We start from the raw sequence: 24,674 nt of genomic DNA on the forward strand, positions 1-24,674 counted from the left end.
CATAGTTTTCACGACTGTTTAGATGTAACTGAATATTTAGGAATTTCAATGTTGTTTCCCTGCGTTCCTGACAGGTAAGTTCTTTTCAGCGTAGTATGGAAATAAACTAGCAGAGCTTTTTTTTAGTAAGAGAGATAATGTCAATTATGATCGGTTGACATACACTATTGAATTATGTCTCTCCTGTAAGTGAATATGAACAATTGATATGGATATACAAATGAGTATACCTTTCCTTCTCAGAAAGGGGATTATAATTTGAGGTCAGTGAACGCCATACACCTGATGCGCCGCAATGTCTTCCGCTGACGTAGCATCGTAAATCCTCCAATCAGCGTTCAGGATCTCTACACGGTGCCTTTCTATTGACCGAGTGGCTGAGTGGAGGAAGAAAGAGGCGGGATATGAGCGGAGCTCAGGACGGGCTGGTCGGATTGTTCGCGGCCTGGCGGACTGTGTCATGTTAGGGGAGATGGAAATGTAACGTTACGAAATATCTTTTCCTCCGAGGACGGATTATACCGTGCGTTAGTGGCGCGGAGCCCCTGCGAGGTCGCCATCTTATGAGAACGGTCTGCAAAGTTGGTGAAAATGACTCGACGCGGCTGACGCCAGCTCCCTGTTCTGACTGTGACGCTAGCTAGCAGCTCGTTACCTCATAAACATTCTGTTGGAGATGTTAACATCCGTTAGCTACATTAGCATAATATTGTATTTAAAATGCTCTTCTTGCTAACATGGCCGGTGCTTGTTCCACAGACACCGAGCTACATCAGTAACTGGTCAATGCAAAACACACACTCGCGTCTTCTGAGCTAACAGGCGCCTTCAGGTTTTTTTTTTTGGTTTTTTTGCTCGTAGCTAAACAATAATGTTTGCGTGCAGCAGCTCTCCCACACGTGGTGTTCCTCGTCCTGGGTGGGGAGGCTGAAGTCATAACTTGACGGTGCTGTTTACTTGCCCCCCCCCCCTTTAAGACTCGTTGTAAAGCGTCCTCCCCATCTGATACCTCCTCCTGTCCAGGGTGTTAGCTAATGGAATTACTCTGTTGGTAACTGTACAAGACATGTGACGGTGTGTGTTTGCTCTTTCAAGGATTAAAGCTCTTGGACCAGAGCTCGCTCCATCAGGAAGAAGACAAACAGGGTAGACGGAGAGAAACCGGAAGTAACAGTGAGAGGCCATGGCCTTCTCCAGCTACAGCAACCTGAGCAGAGCTCAACTTACCTTTGAGTACCTGCACACAAATTCGTAAGTAAAAGATGGTGACTATTGATATTACGCGCCACCCACCAAATACAGCATGCCAGCCCACTGGTGTACATAAATGACAAATCCCTTGAATGGCTGCACAGATCCAACACACCAGCATAAATGTTTGAACAGCTACAACTGAGCACTATAAATGTCCCTGTCACCAAATCTACACCGACCACATTCTTTCTCCTGTTCTGTGTATCTATTCAAAGAAGAGGAGAGTTCCCCTTCAATGCTGAGGCAGTTCGTATTTAATGACTTCAATCCCAAAAATAGTTTGTTTTTAAAGTTTCATATAATGTCATGTGATACTCTTAATGTATCTCTAGTATCTCATTAGTGATATTTGGTTTTTTCGAGTTTTAAACTTGATGGTTTCCTGTTAGTAATTTAACAGCATTCTTGGCTCTTGTCTGAAAAAAACAACAACAATCAAACAGGGACAACCTGTGAATGCTTCACATCATTAAACTTTCATGGATTTTAAAGGGAGTTGCAATTAATGCTTGTGCACTGCAGGAGTGACGATGTTACCAAGGTTCCCTCCCATGTCATTCTTTGATAGCCTGTCAACACATCCAGGAACACAGATGAATTCAGACCCAACCTGTTGTATTATTATTTTTTATTCTGCACAGGTAATATATAACTGCAAGAACGATTTAGAGCTTATTTTAGCAATTTACCAAGTAAAATGGCATTTGCAATTAAATCTGATGATTGATGGAGTAAATGATCAACCAGGACATAGAAACATAGTCTCTCAATAGACTTCTAGGAAGTGCATGTTGTATGACTGAATAATAACCCCACTCAGAATATCAATGTGGTGTTCAGATCCTGTCAAGTTTCTGTCACACATCCACTTTCTACGTCCAGCTTACCTAGTTAACTCAAGTTAAATCCCTTTTAATGATAAAATATATTGATAATCTGTGCACATATTGATTTACAGCAATCAATGAAACTCATGGTCTGTTTTCAGGACAACCCACGAGTTCTTATTTGGAGCCTTGGCGGAGCTTGTTGACAATTCAAGGTACCCATTGTGATTTGCAACAGAGCCTATAATTGTTGAAACACTATGCAGCCTGATATCCATGCTTGTAAGTACATAGAAAGTCTCACTGTTGGTTTATTTCTTTCAGAGATGCTAATGCCACACGAATAGACATCTACACAGGTACACCTCAGAATACTCGCCTAGTTTAAAACACTGAATCATACACATTTATTCATTGCTCCTAACATGTCTTTCACCTTCCTATTTCTCTGACAGAAAAAAGGCCAGAGCTGCGGGGCGGCTACTTGCTCTGTTTTCTGGATGATGGTATTGGAATGGACCCAAGTGAGTATGACTTTATTGCCAGAGAAATAACCTCACGCTGGTGTTTAGTTCATGTTAACAAGTGCTTTGTATGGGTTCATTGTGAGGTTTTATGAATTTTGTGTTTGAAATATAATGCTGAACCCTTTTTATTCTTTTTTTTAAAAAAAATTATAAGGTGAGGCAACCCATGTGATTCAGTTCGGGAAATCAAGCAAACGATCACCTGGGTCCACACAGATCGGGCAGTATGGAAATGGACTGAAATCGTAAGACCATCACCCCATTCATGTGATCATGACATTGTGCAGTTGGTACACTAGTGTTTGAAGAATTTCACATCGTTTAAATGTTTATTTTCACAGTGGCTCTATGCGAATTGGCAAAGACTTCATCTTGTTCACAAAAAAGGGAAACACGCTGACTTGCCTTTTCTTGTCGAGGACTTTCCATGAAGAAGAGGGACTAGATGAGGTCAGAGTCATTATAGCCCTATTAGTTAGGGCTATTAATTATTGGATGTTATTTGTGTCTATAATTATGCACCAACTATTTTTAACAAACTCCCACTTCACATTAGAAATGCATTTTCTGTCATAACACATAAATAAAATGCTTTTAGTTAATTTCAACCATGTCCTTTATTATATAGTAATCTCAACATTGCTTTGATCTTTTGTAAAATAGTTACTTTTTTTTGTGAGTATTTTGACTAATTGTAGTTCTGCAAGAAACCAATGACCAATGTCTCCTTAATCTTTAATTGTGGGGAAAAAATGTATTATTGAAAATTGCAGTCATTGGTTTGTGTCATTTTGAGTTTCTATCATACTGCTGCTACTCAACCTTTTGGGATTGTGGATGCCTTTTATGTTTTTCTTCTGTTTTGATATTTACTAGTTACAAGATGCTTTACTCTATTTTGTTCTTGGCTTTCCTCCTAATGCCATCATTGGAACCCATTGGTATTTTATCATAGTCTGTGCTTGTCAAACGTCTCTAGATTTTTTGTGTTTAATCTTGTCTCTTCAGGTGATTGTCCCTCTCCCTTCCTGGGATCTGAAGACCAAGGAGCCGCTGTCCTCTGACCCGGAGAAATATGCCATAGAGACCGAGCTGATCTTCAAATACTCGCCCTTTAAAAATGTAGAACAACTGATGGAACAGTTCAACAAAATAGAAAGCAGCAGTGGTAAGCATATTAATCTGTGTCTTAATGTAAATATATTAATTTTGTGATGTCCATCAATTAGAAAAAACAATCATTGGCCCAACTCCCAAAAGTTAATTTATTTAGTTGAACTTTCAGCTAAAATATATCTTGTGGGTGATGTCTTTATGAGTAACATTCTCTGTTGTGTATGTGTTGTGTTTTGTTAAAAGGCACTCTTGTGATCATCTATAATCTGAAGCTGATGGACAACAGAGAACCAGAGCTGGATGCAGAGACAGATCACCAAGACATACTGATGGCTGGGACGCCTTTTGAAGGAGTGTGAGTAGAGCAGTTACTCGATTTTTAAAAAAACACTTGTCCATGGTGAAAGGAACTATATTTTACACATTCCTTTAATGATGCTGATTGCATGGATCAGACATTTTGTGAGTATTGATGACCACGCTCTTCCGTCTCTCACAGGAAGCCAGAGAGGAGGTCGTTCAGGGCGTATGCAGCTGTTTTGTACATCGACCCACGCATGAGGATTTTTATCCAGGGACACAAAGTCCGGACCAAAAGACTTTCCTGCTGTCTCTATAAACCAAGGTAATGTGTTAATACACTTATACTGTGTCTATAACCTCTGCAGTCCTGTGACTTAACCTTCACTGGAACTCTTGTTTTTGTTGACAGGGTTTATAAATACTCATCTACCCGTTTTAAAACTCGTGCTGAGCAAGAAGTCAAGAAAGCAGATCACCTTGCTAAGATCGGTGAGTCCGGGGTGTAATTATTCCAGTTTTGTTTTACTTGACTTGACTTGACTTGACCTGACTTGACCTGACCGTTTTGTGTCATGTATTTCAGCGGAGGAAAAGGCCAGAGAGGCGGAGAGTAAGCGAATGGCTGTAGAGGCCGGATTAGTGGAGGACCTGTCAAAAAATTCACGGGTATGAGGTGTTGGTTATTTTGTGAAATGCAAATCTGGTTGCATTCAATGTAAACAGGCCTTTAACTGGACATATTTTTTTGTCTAAAACCTCAATTGTATTTCAAAACCCTGCATTTATCTAAAAGTGTGGTTAAGGTCGAAGTGGGATTTGAAAGGGTCAGCAGCGGAAGCACATCTGATGCTCAGTTATCAAAATGACTATTCAGGGTTGTAAAGACTGAAGCAGTCAAGGCATAATCTGGGATTTCTCCCTCCTTATACTCTTCCTCCAGGCAATTCTGAGAAAGGCTCAAGACTCCGCCATGATGCTTCTACGTGACGCTGACATGAAGAAAAGGATTCTCGAAGCCAAACAGAAGTATGATAAAGAAACTTGTCTTTTCTCATGTGGAGATTTGCAAACAGTTAAAAATTTGTTTCGTCTCCTATGTGATTGTACTTTATTAGAATATTTACCAACCAATAATGACAAAGCACAACTACAGTATATGTTCGTTGTCACATAAAGACAACAGTAATATGAGCTTTGAAAAACATAACACTTTCTTTTAGTGGGTTTTCGTCTTGTCAGACTCATATTCCTTTTTGTTCCTCAGAGCATTAAAGGAGCCCAAAGAGTTGAATTTTATATTTGGCCTGAACATTGAACAGAGGGACCTTGATGGGATGTTTGTGTACAACTGCTCTCGTCTCATCAAGATGTATGAGAAGACGGGGCCACAGCTGGACGGAGGCATGTGAGTAAAATGTATTCCGATTGAAAAGTGACACTGATCGTGTTGGGATCCGAGGCCATGTTCTTAGAACATTAGAAAGTATTCATGATACTCAGAGGCCTGACTCCGGCTACATCCTTTTTATAAATTTAATTTAGAAACCAATACGATCTCCGTCCACACAATTGTTTTAACTCCGTATCAGCAGTAATCCCTGTCCATACGAACACACATGAATTCGCATATTACGTTTTCCAAACATCTCTGTTTTAGGGACTCATAAACTACGTAGTGGTGTGGAAGGCAGGTGTAACCGTAGCAGCAGAAGCGATGTGTTTTAAAGCTAAAATGTATTATTGTAGCATAGCTGTAATGGGATAACATGTTTTTTAATTAAGGCTAGTAATTGATTATTGATTGATATTGGTGCTGGTAATAACTTCTGTTTCCAGTGTTGTCCTGTAATTATTAATATCAATTAAAGATTTTATGCTTGTGTTCAAACCTGCTCTTACCACAGTACAACATTTGAATGACCAAGAAAAATGATTTGCAGTTATATGGCTTTCGTGTTTTAGGGCCTGCGGAGGCGTCGTTGGTGTAGTGGATGTCCCATATTTAGTTCTCGAGCCCACTCACAACAAACAGGACTTTGCAGATGCTAAGGAGTATCGACATTTACTGAAATCCATGGGGGAACATTTAGCTCAGTACTGGAAGGACACTAATATTGGTGAGTTTCTCTGAATTTTCAGGTTTTCTATTGTGAGCAAAACCTACTCTGCACAGTTAAAAAAAAAATGGTGGACACAGTTTAACACTTCTATCAGTATAATATTTTCCTGAGTCAAGTATATTTTATTACTTTAATAATAATGATATCTCTGTGTGTTCTGCAGCCCAGAAAGGTATCGTGAAGTTCTGGGATGAGTTTGGATATCTGTCTGCCAGCTGGTCTGCACCGCCATCATCGGAGCAAAGATACAAGAGACGTCGGGCCATGGAGATACCACTAACTATTCAGTGTGGTCAGTTAAAAATCATTACACATACAGAACAGACACTCATAGTCGTACTGTAACCCTCCAAACCAACCTATCGCCACTGCTTTTCTGTTTTCAGATAAATGTTTGAAGTGGAGAACGCTGCCATTCCAGATGGATGCTGTGGACAAACGCTACCCAGACAGTTGGGTGTGTCTCATGAACCCTGACAGTGCTCAGGACAGGTAACAGAATTTAACTGTATTTGATATGTCTTAAAAGTTGACTATAGTTTGAGTATTCATGTAATGAGTTAATGGCATGTTTTCAGGTGTGATGCTCTTGAACAGAAACAGAATTTGCCATGTGGTGTTCTGAAAAAAGACAAGCAGACCGTTGAAGACAAACAGAAAGAGCTGGCAGAAAAGATCAAACAGCAGCAGGAGAAATTAGAGGTCTTGCAGGTACTGTACCTCGTCCTTCTCTCCCTGTCTCTGTTTTGCTCTGTATTGTTTTACATCGGGACATAAATATTATATTCCCCCTCTTAGAAAACCAGCACCATCAAATCTGAAGCCGATGTGAAGAAGCTACCAATGGAGGTTAGCATGAAACCAACAGAGCGCTCCTCTCAGGTACAAAGTTAGTCTACTGTGCTTCTTGTAATGTTTAAATAAATATAGAGTCAATGTTTGGATACTACTGTCATCTTCAACACTGATTTCAGGTCCATATCTTAAAGAAACTCACTAAGACTTGCTTTCTCCTTTTCTTCTGTTGTTGGTGCAGGCAACTAGATCTTCTGAGAGAGCCATAACACGGCCCCGCTCTCCACCACTTCCAGCTCACCTCAAAAATGCCCTTAGTACCGCTCCATCTCGTGCTGCTTCTCAGCGCCCCACTCGGACACCTGCTGCTCCTCCACCGCCACCGAAAGTGGAACCATCCAGGTCTAGAGCTGCAACAAAGGCTCCGCCGCCTGCAGCAAAGCCTGCACCCAAAGCCAAAGCACCTCCATCAAGCCGTAGCCCACGGGTAAGTTACAATTTTTTAACAGTATTTCACAAATATCAAAGTAAAAATGGCAGGTTTTGTCGGATAAAGTTATAAACTTGGGTGTCCAGTAAATCTCCCAAAAAGTTTGAAAATGTATATGTCTCCAAAATTAGACATCTGCCAAAACATCCTCTGCCAAAGCAGCAGCTGCTGGACAACGCAAGAGAATTATAGAGCTGGAGGACAGTGAGGAGGAAGAAGAGGAAGAAGAGGAAGAAGAGGAAGAAGAAGAGAACAGCAAGGAAGAAAGTGAGGAGGAAGAACCACAGACAAAGAAATCCAAGCTGACTGCAGGAGCTGGTAACTATGGGAAGGTGGTAGAGAAGACCCCACTTCCCAAACGTGGCAAGGCGGACGAGGTAAACACACAAGATTTGTGAGTAGATTTTCTAGGCATCAGGTCGGAAACACTGGTTCAAATTTCCATTCTTACTGAAAACAATGCATCAACAACATGCACAAAAAAATGCCAATGAACTGTATAAAATGGAAATATTATCAACTCTGCATGAATCAGTCAGTATTTACTTTCATGTCATGAGTCAGCCTGTATTTGTCAATCTGGGTGTGATGCACTGTGCAATGTGCTGTCAAGGTGTCTGCTGCAGCCTCTCTTTTCACAGCTCTTTGTTGCTTCACCTCCCTCAGTGTCCTATGTGAGAATAATTACATGAAGTGAAAAAATGTATGAGATGAGAGAGAATTGAACAAACCTGGGCAGCTGCTTGCAGCATCATAACACGTGTATCTGTTCACCCTTTTTTCCCTCTATCTAAACAAGTAATGACAGTGACTAAAGTGCTATAATAAGCTACAAGCCAAACCACAAATTTAATGAATTGGCTGTAATTGTACTTTATAAGTCTTTGTTTCTCTACATGTGGAAAACATACATGTTCCAAAGTATCTGCCACGTTGTTCATCAGACCCAAAATTCTGCCATATTCTTACAGAACATTAATACAGTGGACAAGCATCTTGTCCTCAGGACATTGATGCTATTAGAACATAGTGTCTGATTGGACACAATCAAGTTCGGGGCTCATACATTAAAGAATAAAAAATGGAAATATGGGCATTCCTGGGTGCCTAAGTCAGTTACTGAATCTCCAGTCAGAGTTCATCTGCTGTTGACCTTGCAGGTTAAAATACACTCCCATGCTGAGAGGAAAGGAGTGTCCACTCCTACACGAAAGACACCAACCACACCAGCCTCTGCCCCTAAATCTGTTCCCACACAACAGCATGGGCCTATAGCCAAGGTAGCTTCACTCTTCTCTCCGACGTCCAGTTAAAGCTGGGCTGCATCCGATCACATCTTCTAACGGTCACGACAACTTAATCTTTTCGGCTGTTCTCGGTGTTTTCAGATTATCATTTTCTCTTCTAACAATTCTCTCTTAAATACAAAGTTCTTTTTAACGGCTTTCTGCAATCAACCATGCCATCCTGAACAAATGCCTGAGGTCACACTAGGGCATCTCACTTGGTTCATTAACCGATTGGCAAATCATTTCTTTTAACCTCACTCTGTCTTTTCAGTAAACAATGTCTCTCTGGCTACTGCGGTGGTAATGACTGTTCTTTTGCAGGCACCTGAGAAGGCGCCACAACCAGACCCAGAGAACGACACAAAAAATGTCCAGAAAGGTGAGAGGATGGACAGCTCTTCACTGACACGCTTTGCACAAACAACTGGAAGATGAAAGCTCTAATTGGAGGAATGTCTACCTGTGTTATTATTTTCCACAGATAAGGGTCTTCTGGTTGAAGTACGAGTCAATAAGGAGTGGTACACGGGCAAAGTCATTGCTGTCGAGGCAAACAAACAGAGTGTTCGTTGGAAAGTGAAGTTTGACTACGTACCTCGATCGACCCCTAAAGACAGATGGTAAGAAACCGTGTCTGTGTTTTTGCTTTCAGAGCACATTTTTGATGACATATCAGGCAATTAACACCCTATACATACGTGTGTGTGTGTGTGTCTGAAAAGGGTGTTTAAAGGTAGCGATGAAGTCCGGTTGATGCGGCCGCCATCTCCAATCTCTCAGACACCTGACACCCAGCAGGAGACGGAGAGGGGGCCGGCGCCCATGGAGCCGGACACTACTCAGCCAGGAACCAGTCGAGAGGTGACCGACAGCCTGGTCAGCATGTTGAGGTGAGCAGGTCACAATGACCTGGTGCTATTACAAAACACTTTGTAAACCTTGATGGTCGGGCCACATGAATCATTCTTCGTCTAAGTCTTGTAATACTGTGGTGTGTTCACGGTGCTGATTGTGTATCCAGGACAATGCTGCGATACTTTTTCCCTCCTGCTTTTCGGATTCCAAAGGACGATGTTAACAGCATGACAGCGGAGGAGTTGGTGGCCTTTCCTTTGGTGAGATACGTAGTAAATCATTTAATATATCGATCTTTAGGCTAGTTTAAAACCTACAATGAAAATGTATTTAAAATGAATAAATTGGATCAAATCAAAATCTGGTGACCAGTAAAATCATTAGTGGAGAACTGAATTGGCTTGGAAATAGATTTTCTCCAGCAATACTACAAAACCAATTTAAGAATGTGTTTATATAATCTTATATATAAATTGATTGGTGGTGTATTAATGTGTCTCCCCCCCCACTCCATTTAGAAAGAATATTTCCAGCAGTATGAATCTGGTCTCCAGTCGTTGTGTAACTCGTACCAGAGCCGAGCTGATGCCAGGGCCAAAGCCGTGGAAGAGAAGAGCAACAGCGCTGAGGTCAAACTGAAGGAGGCAGACGAGAAACTACAGAAACTACGAACAAACATTGTGGCACTTTTGCAGAAAGTACAAGAGGTAAGATTGTTTACTGCTTATTTTGTACGGCACATTATCAATAGCCCAAAAGAATAAGCAAAAAAAAACCAAGTAATATTTTTTTTCTTTGTTTGTTGTTTGTTTTTGCACTTTTAGGACATTGACATAAACACAGACGACGAGCTCGATGCCTACATAGAGGACCTCCTCACCAAGGGTGATTAAAGAAGACCGAAAACAGAAGTATACGAACGTGCACATCAACAGACTGACGGGTCTTCAAGAACATATGATTATGTGCAGAGTTGGCTGTGAATATTTAGGAATATTTTCATCGTTTATCCATCCACCTGTTGAATCAGATTGTCATCAATTTGATCATTGATTTTGTTCCAGTGTTCAGGCTGCACCAGCACGCTCGCTGAGTTCGGGCCTGTTCTTTGGTGATTCTACATAGTTGGGTAGTCCCCTGGCTTGTGGTTTTCTTTTTAGTCCTTTTATATACTTGCTTATATACTGTATGTTAAGCTATGTTTAAGCCATCCTGTCCTGATTTGCCTTTGAAATTATTTGTGGGTAGGTAGGTTTAATAGAGTTAATGCTTCCTTTATATAGTCATCTGCATCATGCTGTGACAAACTACAGACTACATTTCTTTCTCATTTTGGTCCATTGTCAAGTGAGAACCGGAGGTGACTAAAGACTTTGGCTTGTATGGGCTATGCTCCACACTGCAACCTTTACTTAAACATTATCTTTTATTTTTGTACACTAAAAACACACCAGTGTTGCTCATTGACCTTCCTCAATCCTGGTCTGCCTAAAAAGTAAACCAGGTAAATATTTTATGGTTGGGTGATGAACCACACCCACAAACTTGAACTACTTACTGGGTTTTATCAGTATTAGTATTTCTTTAAATCCCCCTGCATTTACGCTACGACTGTTCTGTGTTTATTTTTGGAAGAAGAAAAAAAAATCTCAGTTTAATGCTAAAGTTGTGTGTTCATAATTATTCAGTGCCTGTGTCCTTTCTTTTGATCATAATTTTAACATGTCATGGAAATGTTTTATTAAACGGTGCATGCTCAGTCCTTTTGTTCTGATTGGAACAAACAATTCTGTATTTTTGACAAATCTTTACTTAAAATAATAAAACTGGTTCAGCAACACCTTTGATGCATGTTTGCGTGTTATTTTTGACATGTCTACATACTAAGTTGCTAAATTACAGAATATAGGTTTTATGAAATGTAAACTTACATTTCTGATAGAGTTGTCAGTAAATGTTTAAAAGCCAACCAATGACTATTAGTGCCAAAGTAATTTTTCGGTTTGAGATTTCTGCCACCAGCCCAGTGAAATAAATGTGACTGGAGTTTTTCTCCAAAAATGTATATTTAAGTTGTTCAACTCAATGGGGTTTTTATGACAACCCATTTTTCTGTGGATCATCATATCAAGCAGGACACTGCATGAAATATAACAAATTTCAATGCACCTTAACTGAAAATCCAATCACCTTAATTGTTTTGGCCATAATTCAAAATTCAAACCTGCGTGTTTTTATGGAACCAGGGGCAAAGTGACCGTGTAACGAGGAACGCGACTTTTATTTTGAAAGTCGGAGTTAGCCGCTGAGAACGTGAGCACCGACTGTCGACTGTTTACCGACAGGTAAGATCGTTTGTAATTGTCCTACATCTACGAAGCCTCGTGTTTTACTTGCAGCTGATTCAGTCTTTAAAAAAAAGAAAAAGGGATGTCCTTGTGAATTTGAAAAAAATCAAATTTCCAGTGAAACGGACGAAGAAGAGCTTCGTGGTTACCTGAGCTGTTGTGGTTGTTGTGTAGTGAACTGTTTCTGTTTCTGTTTCATCTAAAACTGCATTAAATTCGATTAATGATCCAAATGGGAAACCGAAGTCTGCACAAAGGCACAGAGGAGTCGAATGACCTTTGACCCAGTTGTTTTCACTCGGTCTGTCTGTGGGACAACTTCACCCTCAGTCTTCTGGTCATCGTAGTTAACTTATAAGTAACTCAACAGAATATGGTTTCACATACTAATCCCCAGTTTGTCCTGTGTGGTTTAGGTTGTGGACGGAAGATAATGTGATATGAACTGTTGATCCCCATATTTAAATAGGATATTGATAAGGTTTTTGATTGTTGTTGATTTGTACATGTAAAAGAGATACACATGTACATACACCGCTGCATAAAAAAAAGATATTTTGGCATCATGAACATTAAATCTGATCTGCATATTGATTTCATCTCTCCATAATAATATACTGTAAATAATGTCAAAAATATTAAAAAGCATGGTGTAATAACAGCTGAGTGGGTCACTGCACTCGGGAGTGTTGCAGCTCAGACCAGATAATAATAAACTATTTGAGTCAAACGAGTGTGCTTTACCCTTTACAAAGGTCCATTAAATAGTAATAATAATAATCATATAGAGTTGTTGACACAAGGTTAACACTGTGTCAATGTGTTTTATGAATACTGACTGAATTCTAGGGCTGTGATTACCTTTGGAAATGTAAATATGAAGCTCATTTGCATCTGACTTCCCTTAAATGTCGCAACCTTTCTGACTTTTTTGGCAGAAAATAAAATATAGTGAAGCAGTCCCACCCAGACTTAACATTAACGGCTTCTGCAGAACAGAGCACACTGTGTGCTTTAAAAAAAACGAATGCAGAGAAAAGAGGAAGCGGTACTACAATCCACAAATGTGAGCAACGGGAAAACAACATGGCTTGAAATGTGAGACTGTGCTGAATATTTATTTTGCTTTCCTTATAAACCTGTAAATGAATGAATAAATAAAACGTAACCTTTTCCCAACTGCCTCCTGTGCTGGTTGTATGGCCTCAGGCTGCAGGTCTTGAGCCATGTCCGTGCACGCTGCCCTCCTGAACCGTCGTGTGGCTGGAGGCTTCCACCGGCTGTGGTGCGGCATTCCCAAACTGCTGGTCCACATCCGAACTGCAAGTGAAACTGAGGCGGGCACGAGGAGATCTGATGAAGAGCATCTCTGGGAGGCGGCAAACTACCCGCCATTTTCCGGAGCCAGGATCGGATCTTTCTTTCAGGAAAGGCCTGTGCTGAAGAACCCATTTCTAGAGGATGCCTTGCTCAGGGGATACCTGAGGAGACACCTGCCCCAGGAGGTGAGCATCGCCGTCCCTTCAGGGTTTTTTGCTCCAGAGTACACCTGACTATTATTTCCATATTGGGTAAACAGCTGGACAGTATCTATCTTGTCACACAAATAATCTAAGTGAATGTGTTTGTATTTACTTCACAGGCAGCTCGCTCAGACTTGTGTGCATTTGGAGAGCGCGTGGCGAATGAGGTGGACAGGTGGGGCAGAGAGTGTGAGCTCACCCCACCACAGTTGATACACTTTGACCCCTGGGGTAACAGGGTGGACCACATCGTGACCTCCCCAGCTTGGAAACGCATGAAAGACCTGTCGGCACAGGAAGGACTGGTTGCCATTGGCTATGAGAGGCCATTTGGGGAGTGGAGGTTAGAAGACGTTTCACTTCATAAAACATATTTTTTTCAGTTTCCAGTGATTACAAATGAGAAACTGAGAGAAAATTTGTTTGCGTTCCAGTCGTGTGTACCAAATGAGCAAGCTGTACATCTTCTCTCCCTCCTCTGGTCTCTTCACCTGTCCTCTGGCCATGACAGACGGAGCTGCTAAAGTACTGCAGGTGTGTCAGGAGAAACAAATCATCTGACTAACATACAGTGGTACCCAGACGGTTGTTGGTGTTTCTGAAAAGTAAAATACAAGAGCACATATGCATATATGTAAACATGTCCTTGATTTATACCTGATTTCTCCTAATAACCTTTTTCTTTGAGCTTGTAAATGTGGTGATTGACTGGCTGTGTATGTGTAGTCCATAGGTGTTTCATGGCCAGTAGATGAAGCCTACAGTCGTTTGACCACTCGTCGGCCTGAATGGTTCTGGACATCTGGACAGTGGATGACAGAGAGACAGGGAGGATCTGATGTAGGTCAGTAGTTACTATCACAGACTCTGCTCATACCTGACATCACCATGTGTCTTGACAAGTAGTAATGCACCCAGGACACATTGAAACTTGATCACTATTACTAGTAGACCACATTCGCAGGTGGTCTGGGCCACATATGACCACATTCTTTCAGCTGTGCGTACGTGAACGTGTCCCGGGCCACAAAGAAGAACCGGCTACTCAACTGACGTCCTCTGCGTAACAAACTTAATTAATCTCACCGTGTATGTCCTCAGCCAGCGGAACAGAGACGGTGGCTGTTCCCCAATCAGATGGCTCGTACAAACTTCACGGTTTCAAGTGGTTCACCTCTGCTACAGACGCAGACATGACTCTCACGCTGGCCAGAGTGCAGGACAGAACGGGCGCCACCACACCAGTACAACTTACTTCTTACTTACTTCCCGCACTCCATTGCTGTCAGTCGGTCCTTTAATCACTTACAAAGTGATTCCGTTGCACTGTGCACAGGGCAGCAGGGGTCTGTCTCTGTTCTACGCTGAGGTGAGCCGAGACGAGGGCGGCCGGCTGAGGGGTATTGAGGTTCAGAGACTGAAGGACAAGCTGGGCACGCGACAAATGCCGACCGCTGAGTTACTGCTGGACGGCCTGCCCGCACACAGGGTCAGTGACACATAATAAAATAAATGTTATAGTATAAAATATTATATATACAACATAAAATATTGGTCAAAAGAGCTTTAACAGTGAATTTCCCCCAAAGTGACTAGTTTGTCTTCTCTCATGCTTCATAACGCATGACTGTTCAAATTTTTATGGAAACCAGACGCCTGTTGAAATGCATTTTCTGTTGAAATAACAGGCAGCCTACTTGTTTTTAGGTCAAAATCTTTGACATCTTTGTTTCTTCTCTACACTTACAGCTTTCAGATGAAGGCAGAGGTGTGGCCTCCATAGCCAACATGCTCACCATAACCAGGATCCACAACAGCATCTCTGCTGCAGCTGCGATGAGAAGGCAGGATACTACTCATACTATTGCATTGCATCCTGCGCTAAATTTCCAAAATCACAGATTAACACAAATTTTGCGTCGCGTGTGTGTGTGCTTATGCGTGTTCACAGGGTCGTCCAGTTAGCTCGTGACTACGCTTCTCGCCGCACTGCCTTTGGAAAGCTTCTCAAAGACCACCCGCTGCACATGCAGACTCTCGCTAGGATGGAGGTAAGGTGGCAGAGGGGGAGAAAAAAACTACACACACTATGCAGTGTTTCCCATCATCCCTCAATCCCACTTGCTTCTGACACGGACAGGTGCAGACTCGTGGGGCGTTCCTCCTGGTGATGGACGTGTGTCGTCTCTTGGGCCGAGAGGAAAGTGGCATGGCAACCCAGTTTGACAGATACCTCCTACGTCTGCTCACTCCTGTGGTCAAACTGTATACTGGGAAGCAGGTGCGCGGCTTGTACAAACACTCTCTGCGCTGATAAACTGACAGTTGATATTCCTTAAAGAAACCTGTAATGTCCATGTTTTGTTTTGTCTCAGGCGGTGGCTGTGGTGTCTGAGGGTTTGGAAAGCTTCGGCGGGCAGGGCTACATTGAGGACACTGGGTTGCCAGGACTGCTTCGTGATGCACAGGTAAAGTCAGTCACCAAACAATCGATAGTATTCAATCAACACTTCCTGTAACTTTCAAGCTTACACGTCTCTCTCTCGCTCAGGTTTTGAGTATTTGGGAAGGTACAACAAATGTCCTGTCTCTGGATGTGCTGCGCTGTGTGGCCCGTAGCTCAGGAATGGTTCTCCACGCCTTCTTCACCCATGCTAAGGTAAGAAGTCAGGGAATGATCCTCTCAGACAAGTTTAGCAACGAGTCTTTGCGACAGAGCTGAACAGGAACGTGAAGTGCACTTGTTTTCCTCTTCTCGTAGTCGCTGCTCGCAGGTGCATCAAGCGTTTCCTCTCTGGGCCCCGCGGTGACTGCAGTGGACCGTGCGCTCTCTGAACTGGAGACGTTTGTTCAAGTCGCAGCTAAGAGAGAAGCAAGCTATCTGGAACTGGCAGCCAGAGACCTGGCCTACAGCCTGGCTTGCATCTACACTGGTAGGCACCAAACGAACACATGGATAAATACTGTACATACTGTACAAGGAATTTGACTCTGAATAGAAGTATAAATACAATAAGGGACAAGGACAAGAAAGAAAACTGATTACATATGTTAGAGAATGGGTGAAATAAATGATGAATATAGACATGCAACAGTTAGATGAGTAATCACTTAATCTATCGAAAAAATTAAATAAGCAAAATTCCAAACTCTCGGGTTTCAGTCTTCTCAAATGTGAAGATGCTTTAATTTGTCACATATCAAAGAAAATGTAATTTCTTCTTGTTTTGGACTGAAAGTCTAATAAAACAAACAAATTGAAAACAGACCTTATTATTATTATTATTATTATTATTATGGACCATAAGCCGATCAACCAAGAAAATGATCAAGGAGTCAGTTGTTAGTGTCAACCCTTTGCAACATTACCTTTTACTACATTAATCTACAGTAAGTCTGTGTGTCAACTGTCCGTTTGTGAACAGGTGCCCTTCTCATCGACCATGCTTGTTGGAAAGGAGCCTCTCAATCTGACGCCTATGCAGCTCTCAGGTTTAAAATAAAGTTTAAAAAACACAAAAGAACCCTCAAATTTTGCGTTTATTTATCCCCTGTTTTTGTTTTCCCTTATCAGATGGTGTGAACAGGATTTATGTCCCGTGGTAAGTAAACAGGCAAGAGGCTGCTATGATCCCAGCGCTCCTCCACTTGATTCTGCGCTGGTGTGCGACCGGCCCACACAAGGCTGAACGCTCAAAGGAAACAAAGAAATCTTTTCATTCACCTGCCATTTCTGTGCCTCACTTTAATTCTGTTGCAGAATTTCATCACTGTATCCGACAGTGTTTCTTGACTGAGACTATTCTTTTATGAGAAATAAAAATTTCCTAAGAAATAATTAATTCCTGCTACAGAAAAGTGTGTTAATGTTAAACATTTATATTCTTTGGTATTTGTGATATTTACTTATGTATATAATGTTTTTGCATTTCTGTCTGCAAATACAGCAACAATAATGTTTTGGTCCCTTGGTTTCATCTTTGATCCACTGTTGTGTTGTTTATATTTCCAGCTAAGAGACATTGCTTAACTCAAACCCTTCCTCTCTTACAATGATCTAAAGATAGACTCAAATGCCCAAAATCTCCTCACAGCTGGATTACTGCAATGCTTTCTGTTTTGGCATTAGCCAGTTGTCCCTATCACGTTTGTAACACAGAGACACAGATCTCACCTGTATTTACATGACTGTATTGGCGTTTGCTGCAGCGCCCAAAACTTAACTCAGGTTGTTTTGAATGTGCTTTATGAATAAACCTGACTTGAGATATGGAACTGTTGCTGTTTGTAATAAAAAAAAATATATATATATTAGAGAGCTTAAGGAAAGATCAACAGACCACAAATGAACTACTAGAGCACAGGTCAGAGGCAAGAGGAGACCTGTTTACTCACTTGCAGGAGGGGCAGAGCTACACTTACACTGTGCCTTCACGTAGTGTAAAAGTGACACGGTCAACCTCCAAAATGATGCTCTATATATATATACACACAAACACATACATATATATATATACATCTATACATATATATTTATATATTGTACCACCTCAATATATTCTGCTGCGACTATTTCTCTTGTATTTTCACTGATTGGGTTTTATTGTGACTCAAACGTCTGTGTGTGTCGAATTAAATCATGGTCAATTTTAATAACAATGTAACTAAGTGATAAGAATGAATGAACGTGGACATTAACATACAATATCAGTATCCGTTCAGTGTCCGAGTTTACGAGGAGTCCCTGAATGCGGCACACGCCTGGTTGGGAAAACAGTGGGCGTGGCGTCAGTACGCAATGTGCAAGGACGTCGACGGTGAGCTCGCAGTCATGTACAGAGCCCGTAGATAAGAGACTCGAAGCAGCCAATCGTCCGCGGAGCGGCGGCCTCGACGGGGACTTTGACGTGTTTCTTTCGTCACTTGTTTTGGGTTGTTTTTTTTAAGCTTGAGAGACCGGACGTGAACAGCCAAACCACCGCCCTGTCAACGCGCCGCCGCAATGGACGCAGCTCCGGGTTAAAGTGAATCATGTCTCCTCCTGCTTCCCCGTCACTCCTGCTGCTGCTGCCGCTGCTGCTGCCCACAGCAGCCGGCGGGGTCGGGCTATCAGCCGGGCAGCCCGCAAACTACGCGTCGGCCGAGATGTCTCAAAACGGCAAATACGACGAGGTCGGTGATTTGACTTGATTCTTAATGAAATGGACCAATCACCGCTGTCGCTGTCGCATGTGTGAGGACAGGAGCTGCTTGTCGGTTGTCTTGAGGATGTCAGGTCGTCAGCAGGTTCCTCCAGCTGTCACATGAGCAGAGAGAGTATCAGTGAATGACACACACACACACACACACACACACACACACACACACACACACACACACACACACACACACACACACACACACACACAATATATATATATATATATATCTCAATCTTCCTGTTACTGTTTGTTGTGTTCTGTCCGAATGTTCGGACAAATTGTATTTTGATGCTTTGGCAACAATTGAATTGAGAGACACATAGTGTGTCAAACTTTAGAAAGAGCTCTCAGTATAATACAGTCCAGCTCATCACATTTTGAATTCACACAGTTGGAGACAACTGTATTGGTTTCTATTAAATATTATATGTGTACCCAATGAAAGTAGCCTCTGAGTGTAACTGTGGGACAATGTAATTAATATAATTTGTCATTGTCAATTTCTTAACTATGTCTAGGTATGTTTAGCTATTGTAGGCAAAATTGCAAATCAATGAGCAGTTATATATAATTATTATTATTTTATTTTACTTTATTTGTTGCAACAATGCAATGAAGTTCCTTTTCATTTTTGTTATTTAGTTTGCCAGAAAAGCTTTAAACAGAAAAATCCTGTTTGGTTGTTTAGCCATAAACAGCCTAACAAATTTTTCAGGAAATATAGTATAAATATAAAAAATATACCATGGCAGAGAAGATTTTATTATTAGCGCCCACTCTTTATAGATATTATTCTTATATGCTGCATGTCCCTCAATCAATACCTTAATGTGTGGTCAGATCAGAGCAAACCCATTTCCGCATCAGAGTATTGGTTGGTTACTTGGAAAGAAAAAGAAAAAATACTGAACGTGAAATCGGCCACTTCCTGTCTGTATTGTGAGTTGTACACAGAGTGAGAGCAGGGTGTCAATAGATGCGCACTGATCGGTTATTGTGGAGCAGCTTATAGTGATGTCTTTGAATCTATGAATCTTTGAATCTATGAAGTTTTAATTGAATAATTAAATCATTTAAGGCTAAAATTTTGTTCATAAAATGTTTGTGTGTGTGTGTTTGTACAGTGTGACCTTGTGATGACCCTCAGTGCTGCGGACCGCTGTGCTTTTGTAAAGAACACATCAGACTGTACCATGGAAGATGGCTTCATCAACTACCTCAGTCTGGCCTTCTGTCTGCTGCCTCCCAACCTCACACCTCTCACCATCACTCTCTGTGTAAGGCCTGTGTGTGTGTGTGTGTGTGTGTGTGTGTGTGTGTGTGTGTGTGTGTGTGTGTGTGTGTGTGTGTGTGTGTGTGTGTGTGTGTGTGTGTGTGTGTGTGTGTGTGTGTGTGTGTGTGTGTGTGTGTGTGTGTGCCAAACTGTGCATCTCAGCACCAGCTGATCTCATTCATTTCCCTCTTTGCTAAATAATGGATTTTCATGAGGATGTATGAACTTCCTGAATTCCCCATTAAACCTGCTCTTTTTTTCGTCTCTGTAAAAAAATGAATTATCTGCCACGATTATCAGGCTCAACTTAGGCAACCTATTCTCTTTTTCATGGAACATTTGTCTTAGTGTGACAGTCAGACACAAGTGTGTTTGACTGTCTTACTTTATTCCGCTTCTCCACAGGTTATATGGCTGTTCTTTCTATTTGTCATTCTTGGACTATCAGCATCTAAATTGTAAGTATTTGTTACGTTGCAAGTGTCGTTGTGTATTTCACTTTTATGCGTCAGGAAAGTTTATCAGTTTGCAATGAAGCGCCTCATGTACAGGCAAACTCTCACACACATTTATGCTCTCAGTGTGAGATTAGCTTAATGGTCACATGACTGTAGATATTTTTTTTTGAAATGCAATTGTTTCACTTGAGTTGTAAGATTGTGAGATTTCCTGAAGCGAAACAGTTTGTTCTGCATTTCTGTCTCAATCGTCGCGCAACCGTCACACGCTGAACACAGTGCATTTCAATCCGATAATAATAAATTAAGCAGTTTTATGTCTAATTTGATATGTCCTAAATTATTGAGGAATATTTAATGAAAAAGTTCTCAGATGTTCTCTATTACCCTTTGCCTTTCTCAGGAGTGAACTCACTTATTGTCTCTCCCCAGTTTCTGTCCCAACCTGTCGGCCATCTCCACGAGTCTGCACCTCACTCACAATGTGGCTGTATCCTTGGCTGGCTGTGGCTGTTTGAAAAGATGTCCCAAAATCATAACAATCTCTATTCATCCTCCTGATTAACATATTTCCTCTCTCAGATTGATTTTATTTCACTTCTCTCCGTGCATATGTTGTTGTTGTTTTTTGTGTGAGGAAGGTTTTTCTTTAACTTGTGCTGAGGGCGTTACATTTCTGGCTCTTGGTAATGGAGCTCCCGACATCTTCAGTGCCATTTCAGCTTTCTCCCACCCACACACCGCTGGACTCGCTGTCGGAGCCTTATTTGGTAGGCACACACACAAAAACAAATCAAACTTTTTAATGTGACAGCCTGGTTGGACTTCCTCCGATCTCTCTCCGTATTCCTCCACAGGAGCTGGTATATTTGTCACCACAGTAGTTGCAGGCAGCGTGGCGCTGGTCAAGCCCTTCGCCGTTGCCACCCGTCCATTTCTGCGTGATGTCATCTTCTACATGGCTGCAGTGTTTTGGACTTTCCTCATGCTTTACAGAGGAACCACGACACTGGGAGAAACACTAGGTATATATATATATATATATATTGTCAAAAACAAGTCCACAATTACAGCAGACTGCATATAGTTCCAAGAGCAGTATTTCTACACATACTTTGGCATTTTGAACTTCACTTTGTTTCATTTCTTTTTTTCTAGGTTACCTGGGCCTCTATGTGGTGTATGTCTTGATTGTTATCATCAGTGCGTACATCTACAGCCGGCAAAAACATTTAATGAACGCCAGTGTCCAAAATGATGCACCTATTACAGGTTAGATACACATATACATTGACAAAACGGCAAAAGTGAATCTAAGAACTACTTGGTTTTGTTAAAACTAAGCGCTTGTTCAGGCAGGCCACAAAGTCAAGCTCAGCCACGATCCAGTACATCAGCTGACAGAGATCTCTATGCCAGACCACATCAGCTGAAGGCTCAGCTGATCCTCATCTACACATTCAATTGGCAAAGCTCAAATTGTGTGCATTATTGAAACTGCTTTAGCCTGCCTACGCTTCCTGCTTTCACTGCAAGCAATGCCGTGCGTTGTCATTGCTGTACCTGCTCTGTTCTGTGCTGAGGGTCTTTGGCTGCTGCTCTCCCTGCCTCACATTCAGTGAAGGCTCGTAGAAGTGAAGTGAAGGTCCTAGACCAGAGCCATACCGCCAAATAAAACTTATTACGATTATTGAAATGAATTGGTTTTGACTATAGTGGTCCTGACTGAACCACAGTTGGCTGATGGTTATTTATTTTTTCTTTGCCACAGAGTTTAACTCGTCCGACTCGTCTGATGATGACATTCCCATCTTGACTCATGCGAGGATCCAGCAGGAGTATGGTACGAATGTGCCGCAGTGTTCTGTAAAACAGAATATACGTTAATGTAACACTAGGACCATAACATGCACGTGTGCTTCAGAGTCAGAGACAGAGTACAGACCACTTCTGCCATACTCTGAGTCCACAAGTCAGATCCTGCTGAGCTCCCTGAACCCAGTGGACAACAGGAAATGGAGGAGTAAATCGGGGTGCTGGAGAGTGCTCAAAGTTCTGAAGGTGGGAGAAAAGAGCTCAGTTTGTGGATGGATCTGGCTGGATGTCAAAGCTATTTAAGACTATTTTTGTCATGTAAATTATCTTGAACTTGTGTGCTGCACTCATCAGACACCTTTGGAGGTCCTGCTGCTGCTCTGCATCCCTGTAGTTGACCCTGATAAAGAGGACAAGAACTGGAGACGCCCACTGAACTGCCTCCATCTGATCACTGCCCCACTGGCGTGTGTGCTCACCCTCCAGTCAGGAACATGTTAGTGCATCAACTTTCCAGATGAAAGCAAGTTGACATACTGTAGCAGCCAAAATCCGATATATTGTTGCATTATTACTTTGCAATCTTCTTCTTGTTTTTCTCAACAAATGTCTAGATGGAGTTTACATGATCCAAGGGCAGTTTCCCGTCTGGCTGTTAACCCTTCTGTTGGGACTTTTTCTGTCGGCCATTGTGTTCTGCACCACCACCAATGACCGCCCTCCCAAATATCACACTGTAAGTACTTGTGGAGAATAAAAAGGAACCGATTTTGTCCAGGACATAAACCCTTTATGGGGGGATGGAGTGTGCGCAGGTCAGCGAGCGCCTCCTCATCAACATCTTAGACATTGTAATCAGTGAATTAATTAAATTGTCATTTAAAAAGATTCAGTCTACAGCCAAGCGATTGGCTATTTGATGCTCCACTGAGGCCGAGGGTTCCAGTGACGTTCAGCACGTTAACATGATGGGAACATCATTGGTTTTTGCGGGGGTTTGGACACAAACCGAAGCATTGAACATTTTGAAAATTTGAAATGACGGTGGCGCCACGTGAAATGTCAGATGATCACCGGTAGAATTCTCCCTCTGGGGATTATGAATGTCATGTAATCTATACAATCGTTGTTGAGACATTGAAGTCTGAATGACACACCTATAAAACACTCCACTTATGTACATGGTATATATTCATCATAAGTCATCCATAAATCTCTGGTCTTTTTTGAACCACATTGTTTTTTTTTTCCATACTGATGTTGAAATATATTCTGTTCCACGTTTGCATGCGTTTCTGATTCTGTCTTTGTGTTTCTCCCTCCAGCTCTTTGCTCTTCTCGGCTTCCTGGTGAGCGCAGTGTTGATCAGCGCTGCAGCCTCTGAAGTGGTCAGTCTACTGCATATGCTCGGTGTGGTGCTGAGTCTCAGCAACACTGTGCTGGGGCTGACTCTGTTGGCCTGGGGCAACAGCATAGGAGGTGATATCTGTTAAACACCATTCTTTCATCCAAAAGATACAACAAATGTGCTTGTGCTACCTACGACCCGTTTGCATCTCTCTCGGTTTCAGACTGTTTTTCCGACATCACCATCGCCCGGCAGGGATACCCTCGGATGGCCATATCTGCCTGCTTTGGAGGCATCATTTTCAGTATCCTTATTTTTTAGGAGAGCTTGTGTGTAATAGCGGCTGTTCATGACATGAAAGCATCCTTAACTGCATTTTCTTCAGACATGCTGTTTGGAGTGGGTCTGGGCTGTCTGGTGCAGATGGTCACAACACACTCTTGGGGTGTGCAGGTAATCTTCTCCTCAAACACACAAATGAGACGTTTACAATCATTTTCAAAAGCACAGAGAAATGAAGAAATCTCTTTCATGAGTTGTGAAATCTATGGACATGATGCTCTTTCTCCTCCGCAGTTCGAATCAGAGGGTTTGTTGACATGGATTCTCGCAGGATCTCTGGGTTTGTCTCTGGTCCTGTCCTTCGTCATTGTTCCAATGAGCCGTTTCCACTTGGGTCAGACCTACGGAATCTTTCTCCTCCTCTTCTATTTCATCTTCCTCCTCGTTGCATTACTCACAGAGTTTGGCGTGATTCGCATTGTATAGACCTATCACGGAGATGACTTCTCCTGCACTCATGCCGATGCACTAGTTATAAAAGAATCAATGGTACACTTGCCTCTGACCCAGAACTATGCTGTGTTGAGCTTGTGGGACGAAGCAGGCGATTTAATGACAAACTAGTTTTTAAGGCTCAGAGAGAGCTGAAACTACTCACACTGTGCCTTTATTCAGGGTCTTGTTTGCGCTGAATGTGCTTTTGGGGAAACACATATTCTAGAAATCTATTTGTCATTTAACTAAATGTACAAAATTGTAAATGTTACAATGTTAAATTAAATCATTTTGGTTTGGTTTACGAGTTGTAATAACGCTGTGCTTTATGACAAGCAGTTACCATTTGTATGAC

At 41.8% G+C, this 24,674-nt stretch overlaps 3 protein-coding genes across 8 annotated transcripts; all 3 read left to right on the forward strand.

Moving 5' to 3' along the window:
• Nucleotides 1–346: 346 nt before the first annotated feature.
• morc2 (MORC family CW-type zinc finger 2) lies at nt 347–11,416 on the forward strand. 5 transcript variants are annotated; one of them, XM_035640390.2, is made up of 28 exons: nt 347–480; nt 1,096–1,251; nt 2,243–2,296; nt 2,406–2,440; nt 2,537–2,605; nt 2,763–2,853; nt 2,950–3,058; nt 3,617–3,776; nt 3,968–4,079; nt 4,224–4,349; nt 4,437–4,516; nt 4,611–4,693; nt 4,968–5,053; nt 5,292–5,432; nt 5,990–6,144; nt 6,311–6,439; nt 6,534–6,639; nt 6,726–6,858; nt 6,946–7,029; nt 7,184–7,429; nt 7,564–7,809; nt 8,593–8,712; nt 9,043–9,100; nt 9,203–9,341; nt 9,444–9,611; nt 9,743–9,836; nt 10,095–10,283; nt 10,401–11,416. In XM_035640390.2, exons 2-28 carry the CDS (start codon nt 1,184–1,186, stop codon nt 10,467–10,469), a joined length of 3,150 nt encoding a protein of 1,049 aa, XP_035496283.2. In that variant the 5' UTR covers nt 347–480; nt 1,096–1,183; the 3' UTR covers nt 10,470–11,416. The 5 variants fall into 5 exon arrangements, with proteins under 5 accessions (XP_035496283.2, XP_035496282.2, XP_035496281.2 ...); XM_035640389.2 differs by having other exon boundaries at nt 381–585; XM_035640388.2 differs by having other exon boundaries at nt 381–581.
• Nucleotides 11,417–11,829: 413 nt separating this feature from the next.
• On the forward strand, nt 11,830–17,717 carry LOC118313535 (acyl-CoA dehydrogenase family member 11-like). 2 transcript variants are annotated; one of them, XM_047328971.1, is made up of 16 exons: nt 11,889–11,921; nt 12,863–13,022; nt 13,134–13,429; nt 13,567–13,790; nt 13,882–13,981; nt 14,174–14,291; nt 14,549–14,691; nt 14,784–14,936; nt 15,197–15,291; nt 15,399–15,498; nt 15,588–15,728; nt 15,823–15,915; nt 15,999–16,106; nt 16,209–16,380; nt 16,873–16,939; nt 17,022–17,717. In XM_047328971.1, the coding sequence occupies exons 3-16, from the start codon at nt 13,151–13,153 to the stop codon at nt 17,134–17,136; spliced, it is 1,908 nt and encodes a 635-aa protein (XP_047184927.1). In that variant the 5' UTR covers nt 11,889–11,921; nt 12,863–13,022; nt 13,134–13,150; the 3' UTR covers nt 17,137–17,717. The 2 variants fall into 2 exon arrangements, with proteins under 2 accessions (XP_035494933.2, XP_047184927.1); XM_035639040.2 differs by lacking the exon at nt 12,863–13,022 and having other exon boundaries at nt 11,830–11,921.
• Nucleotides 17,718–18,234: 517 nt separating this feature from the next.
• Nucleotides 18,235–24,623, forward strand: slc8b1 (solute carrier family 8 member B1). The gene is made up of 15 exons (XM_035639041.2): nt 18,235–18,619; nt 19,773–19,925; nt 20,327–20,379; nt 20,812–20,869; nt 21,044–21,149; nt 21,237–21,404; nt 21,538–21,651; nt 22,151–22,222; nt 22,304–22,440; nt 22,549–22,690; nt 22,809–22,930; nt 23,520–23,673; nt 23,766–23,846; nt 23,928–23,995; nt 24,119–24,623. Exons 1-15 carry the CDS (start codon nt 18,479–18,481, stop codon nt 24,308–24,310), a joined length of 1,761 nt encoding a protein of 586 aa, XP_035494934.2. The 5' UTR covers nt 18,235–18,478; the 3' UTR covers nt 24,311–24,623.
• Nucleotides 24,624–24,674: the final 51 nt, after the last annotated feature.

This window comes from Scophthalmus maximus, chromosome 19, assembly GCF_022379125.1.
Source record: "Scophthalmus maximus strain ysfricsl-2021 chromosome 19, ASM2237912v1, whole genome shotgun sequence".
NCBI lineage: Eukaryota > Metazoa > Chordata > Actinopteri > Pleuronectiformes > Scophthalmidae > Scophthalmus > Scophthalmus maximus.